This window comes from Gopherus evgoodei, chromosome 6 (assembly GCF_007399415.2).
Source record: "Gopherus evgoodei ecotype Sinaloan lineage chromosome 6, rGopEvg1_v1.p, whole genome shotgun sequence".
Classification (NCBI taxonomy): Eukaryota; Metazoa; Chordata; order Testudines; family Testudinidae; genus Gopherus; species Gopherus evgoodei.
In genome coordinates, this window is record NC_044327.1 from 54,649,651 (window position 1) to 54,655,650 (window position 6,000).

Genomic DNA, 6,000 nt, shown 5'->3' on the forward strand with positions numbered 1-6,000 from the left:
TACTGCCTTTTTGCCTTTAATGGCTCATAACCTTTTTCACTGGCCTACTGAAATGATTTTTTCCTGATTAACAAGATAGTGCCACAAGGGCAAGCATACATCAATACTAAAGAACCCATCAAAATAGCTTAAATCATATTCACCATATCAGTCAGCTATGACTCCTGTTCATGTACTCTGAATCTATATTTTTATCTACAAGCATAATCTTACACCTAATGATAGCCCCCCTAGTAAAACAGCTATAGCGGTTGATATAGTTTTGTAAAATATAATATCAGTATTGCAACCAAATTTTTAGTAGCCTAATATGTACCTTTACTTAAAAACTTGACTGAATATTAGAGGAATTTATGTGTTCCTTGAATATGCATGACTTCTATAATTTGTTATGTTGCCTATATCTACTGGTGTGATATATTCTTCATCAAACACCATTTCATTAGATTCCAGAATAAGTTATCATACCACTTTGCTTTCTCATAAAGCAAACAGTTCTTTATTAAAAGTATATCTGAACCATTAGGAAAATACTAAATGCTACTACACTCTGAACACCACAATAACAATGCTGAAGAACTCACAGAAGGATATAATCTGTTGAGTGATTGTACAAGACAAAGACATTATGTACAATCAGAAAAATAGTGATCCAAATGTTAATATGCATGTTTATACAAACTGTAATTTATAGAACAAATGCATATACACCCTTAAGCTAGTATTATAATAAGCCATGATATATATAAAATGACATATTTATGATACAGCTTCTTACTGATATGAGCTCACTTTGGCATCTGAAAACAACTTGTACTTATGGGTAGAAATAAATCAAAATATTTTTCAGTGATGAGGCTCTGTGAATGTATTTTTCATCTTTTTATCATCAGTAATTTACATCCTGATATATGTGCACTTAAAAATAGCAAAGAGGAGGAAAGATTAGAGATCCATTTACTTACGTTCTCACATAGAAATCTGTATATTAAAGCCATCATGATATATCCATTACTTCTTACCTCATACGACCAAACACACTGGGTTCCACCAAACCGTCGGACGCATCTTCCCACTTCCACATCCTCATGTGTGGTGTACATTTCTCGAAGACATTCACCTATATGTGGCACCATTCTCCTGAGAACTTCTCGACTGAAGATCATTCCTGGCCCTCCCATGCAGAAATTTTCTCCAGGCTCAAGCCCCAGTTTTCCAAGTTCTTCAATATTTCCCAGACCAGTTTGCCCCAAATAGAGAGGTTTACTGCTGTTCAGTGACCTAAGGAACTCCTCCAATTTTTCACCTAGGAAGAAAAACGGTGAGCATTATCTCTTCAGCTCTTCTAACAGTTATCTAGTTTTCTGCATCTCAACCATTCTTTAAACGTAACAAGCACCTTTGTCATAATTTTCTATAGTAGTCTAATGTAGTTTTCTGTGTTCCAATGCACACTTAAAAAGAAAAAAGGTCACACCTAACCAATTTTCCTATTCTGATGTAAGTTTTAAGGCATTTTACATCAGCAAAAGCATTAGTGTAGACACATTTATACTAACAAAAAAGTACTTTTGCTGGTATAGTTCCCATTCATTTGGACAACTGCTACAAGCTATATGGAGAAAAAACATCAATTTTGCCAGTATAAAATGTGTCTTACATTAGGATGGTTTGCCAGTATAGCTGTACTGGAACACCATTTTCAGTGTTAAGTTTTCTATCAAAATAAGGAGGAGAAGCATATAGAAGTCATAATTAGACCTGACATCCTAGTAAACTTACATGGACAAAATCTGCATTGATATATTACCCCAAATGGAGAAAATCATGTCAGAAATAAATATAACAGGATTACCTAAAAAAATACAACTGATGTATTTAATTTAAACCTGTTTTTTGTCAAATATTTTTTCATATTCCCCCAAAGTCTATACCTGAGTTCAGTCACTTGTTCAGATGTTTCCAGTGATGCAAAGCAGTACAGCAAAAGATAATTTGATATCAATTTCTCCTTTTGAGAATATTTTCTTAAAGTTTCAATTTGGTGTATAAATTTAGCCTTGCAGCAATTTACAAAAATTAGTGGCTTCCAAGTTACAGATGAGTGCAAAAGAAGAGTGGCAGTTTCTTTCTGTACTACTTCTATACTGTTAAATGTATACATATACACACGTGAACATATAATTATGAAATGAAGCAAGCAAGTTAGTCCATAAAGTCATTTAAAAAAATAAAGTGACAAAATTAAATAGGTAGAAAATCATCTCCTTCATTAGCAAAATTGCTACATTCCATAACACCTTCAACAGGCACTGCAAATTGAGCCCTCATGCTAATATACATAATCATTGATGATGAGAAATTTTTGCTTATCAGAACACAAGCATTTTTCCTTAAGCAGAAGCAAACATTGTAAGGCAGCATGTATCAGAAGGCCATTTTCCAATGGTACTAAAAACTTGAATAGAAAGCATGCTGCAAAAGCTTGTCAGAGATGCACTGCAAAGCATGACAATGGCCTGACAAGGAACCTTTGTAACATTAATGGGCAAAAAAAATAAAGAAAAATCCTGGATTCAAAGGATGCATGGAACAGCAAAAAGGAATTATTTTATCAAAAATATCTATATCTGAAAAAAGCAGCAAAAGATACAATTTTAATGTATTTCATTTAAAAAAATTAGATCTGCTGAAAATGACTTTTGCCAGATCTAAATTCAGTCCTTAACTCATACTGCTGTGCCCAAGTAGTATGGGTGTCTGACGTGTAATATTACCTGCATTGTGAGCTGCAATAGTTGTATACAGAGGAGTAAGATGAGGATGGACTGCCACCCTTAGGCTGCATAGCTGAGCAATGTGCGAAGTTTAAAACGCACAACTGTGAAAAGCATAACTGAATTCCCACCAGCGTGAGCTTAATCTCTTCCCTAAAGTTCATCTTAAATTCTGCAACTGGTGAAACCTGGCAGATTTCTTTCCTTTGAGTAAGTGCCCAGACTGTAGTAACTGATCCTCTTTAAGTCACCCAACCTAGAGGCACATCATTAAATTAATAAATATTTGCTTCAAACAGCGAGGTATTTGATTGATCCCTAAAGCATAATTTCCAGCACATCATCTTCACCACCCTTAAGCTATTCAAGAATATTGATTTTCCACTGAAAAAGTCTTGGTTTCTGAATATTAATATCACTAAAAGCTCAGCGTCCCACCAACTGCCTTCACTATGCAACCTGATTACAGTTCCAACTACTGTGCCTTGTATAACATCACTTGGAAACCACCCCAGTACACGCACAAGGAATTGAGAAGCGAGGTAAACCCCACAACACCTCGAAGAACAGACATACGTCAATGTTTCTATTGATTCGAACCAACACACCCTTTGGAAGTATTTTAAGGGAAGTGGAACACTTTTAAAAGCCTCACAGACTGGACATTTCATCCTCATTTATTACAAAAGACCGCTAGCTGTATGCTTCACGCTACTCAGCGGCGGAAGCACCTGACTCTATTAGCAAGCAAGTATGTTAGTACCAAAACGGATCCCCATTCCTTAACTGTAAGTGTCCTGGAATAACAATGCCTTAGCATATCTCAGATCTGAGAATTACTACTGACTTTTAGGAGTAGTGAATAGCAAGTTACTAGCATCTTGAAGGAATCAGTGTTTAAAGATAATAGGTAAGTTCATACACAATATTACAGTCTGCTGCAAATAAAAGTAATTGCATTCAGCTGCTATTGTCTCGGCTTTCGGGGGCGAAAGGGGAAGAGAAAAACTCGAGTGAAGGAGAAAAAACAACACTAATCCTCAGATAACCACTATCTCTGAACTACGCCTGGGATAACACTGAAGAGCTCCTTTAAAAGACTATTTAGGGTTCTCGCAAAAGCGAGAGCGCAGACTCATTTCCTACATACCCACAAAACTGAATTCCCTCGGACACCTGTACTGGCAATTCTGTTTCCAGCTATACATCCCTGCCGAAGTGTTGGGACTAACAGACAAAAAGATAGAGATTTAGCTTTTAGCGATCTCTGACAGAAGTCACAAAGTGCTGGCTAAGTTTTTCAAAACTACTCAGAGACAGACAGACAGGCAGGCAGACAGAGAAACAGGTGGCGTGTTTGTCGGGCCAGTGGGGACGCGCTGAAGAACCGAGGAGTCAGACCTGCTGGCGGGGATTAGCACAGGATGAAGGACGCTCACATACTGGTATTAGTTTTAAGGGGTTTTTTAAAAGGCTTGAGTGGTTATTTAAGTGCGTTTCAATAAAATAGTTAAAGTTTCCCCCATTTGTGGAACTCTCCCTGGTACAGATGGTCCCGGTTTGGCAGCGCTGGAGAGTGGGGGAGAAGAGCGGATAGAAACGGGTTTTATTTATTGCTTTTGACGAGTCACGTGGCTTGTCATTGCCCCCGATGGGACTCTCCCCCCACGTCAAGCCGGTCCCGGGTTGGCAGCTGTGGGAAGGGCCCCGGGAGGGGTTGAGCATTTGGGGATGGGTGTTGGGTGCCCACCATCACCTTTGATGTAGACATCGTCGTCCGCCCGCATGAACCACTCGTACTTGTCCAGGTAGTGGTCGTGCATGTACTTGATCATCATGAAGGATTTCTTCTGCGGCGGGTAGGAATCGTCCACCCCGGGCAGGGCGACGACTGGCAGCGGCGGCAGCCCGGGCCCCGCGAGCGGGGCGGTGGAGCCCTGGCTGGAGAAGAACTCCACCCTGCCGGGGATGAAGCGCGCCCAGGTCCGCTGCGCCGCCACCGCCCGGCTGCCCAGGTACTTCTGGGCCGTCATCACCCCCACATAGAGGAAGTTGCGGAGCTTGGCACTGCCCGCGGGACCCCCCCAGTCCCCGCTCCCGTTGTGGCTGCTGCCGTGCCTGCCGCTTCTCTTCTCCCCGGCTTCCTCCTCTTCCTCCGGCTCCCCTTCCCCGCCGGCCGCGGCTGGGGGGCTGGGGACGGTGCTCTCCTCCGCCTGCGGCTGCAGCTCCCAAGGGCTGCTCCTGAACCCGGCGCCCCCCAGCACGGCCGCCGCCGCAGCCGCCTCCTGCTGCGCCCGGGCGCCCCCCGCCGCGCGGCCGTAGTAGGAGCAAAGGCTGGAGGCGCGTCTCTTCCTTTCGCTCATCTCGGCCACTTTGGGGGCGATGAGCCAGGAGGCGGCGGTGAAGCCCAGCACCAGCCCCAGCACCACACTCAGCCAGGGTCTGCGGGACCGCGCTGCCATGGTGCGGAGCGAGGGTCCCGCACACGAGCTGCGCGGCGAGGAGGCTGCTGCCGAGGTCCCTATGCCGAGTTACTGCCGGGCGGCCCGGCCCCAGCGCCTCCTCCAGCTCCGACGGCGGCTGCTGGCGTCTGTTGCTCGGAGCGAAACTTCTCCCGGCGGCGGCAGCAGAAGCCGGGCGGCGGCGGTCCCTCCACTGCTGGCACCTTGTCACCGCCGCGGCTGGTCCCTCCCCGCCCCTCCCACCGCTCAGCCTCCTCCACGCGGCGGCGGCGGCGGCGGCCCCAGCTCGCCGCTCATCCCACTCCCGTGGCGGCCGCCGAGCGCCTCACCCAGGAGGGAGCAGCTGCAGCCGCCGCTGCCTGGATCCCGGGCAGGGCGAGTCCCCGCCGCAGCTGCTTCTCCTCCGGAAGGAAACGATTTTTTTACGGGCCGCCCCCTTTTCCCAGATCTTCCTCCCCGTCCTCCTCCCGCTGCGCCCCCTGCCCGGCTCGGGGCCCTATCCTCCCTTGGCTCCCCCCCTCCCATTTCCCCGCGCCCTGTCCGTGCTCCAACTCCGACCGGGGGCAGCACCCGTGTCCTTTCTCCCAGCTCCAGCCTGGGCTCCTATTGATGTCCTTGCCCAGCCGCACTACTCAGTCGCAGCACAGCAGCTGCGGGAGCGGGGTTGGGTGAAGGGGGTCAGGAAAGTCCCTAAAGCATCAGGCTGGGCTAAATTAGCAGCTACGCTGTCCCTCCCAGTGCTGGGAGCATCAGGCTGCTTA

At 45.7% G+C, this 6,000-nt stretch overlaps 1 protein-coding gene across 1 annotated transcript in view; it reads right to left on the reverse strand.

The window, feature by feature from the left end:
* Positions 1 to 5,414, reverse strand: part of CHSY3 (chondroitin sulfate synthase 3) — a 244,260-nt gene extending 238,846 nt beyond the window's left edge. The window contains exons 1-2 of the mRNA XM_030567761.1: positions 4,534 to 5,414; positions 1,023 to 1,306 (exon numbers count right to left, since the gene is read on the reverse strand). Of these exons, the coding sequence (XP_030423621.1) occupies positions 1,023 to 1,306; positions 4,534 to 5,239 (990 nt within the window). The 5' untranslated portion in view covers positions 5,240 to 5,414. The remainder of the gene's footprint in view (positions 1 to 1,022; positions 1,307 to 4,533) is intronic.
* Between the last annotated feature and the right edge of the window lie 586 nt (positions 5,415 to 6,000).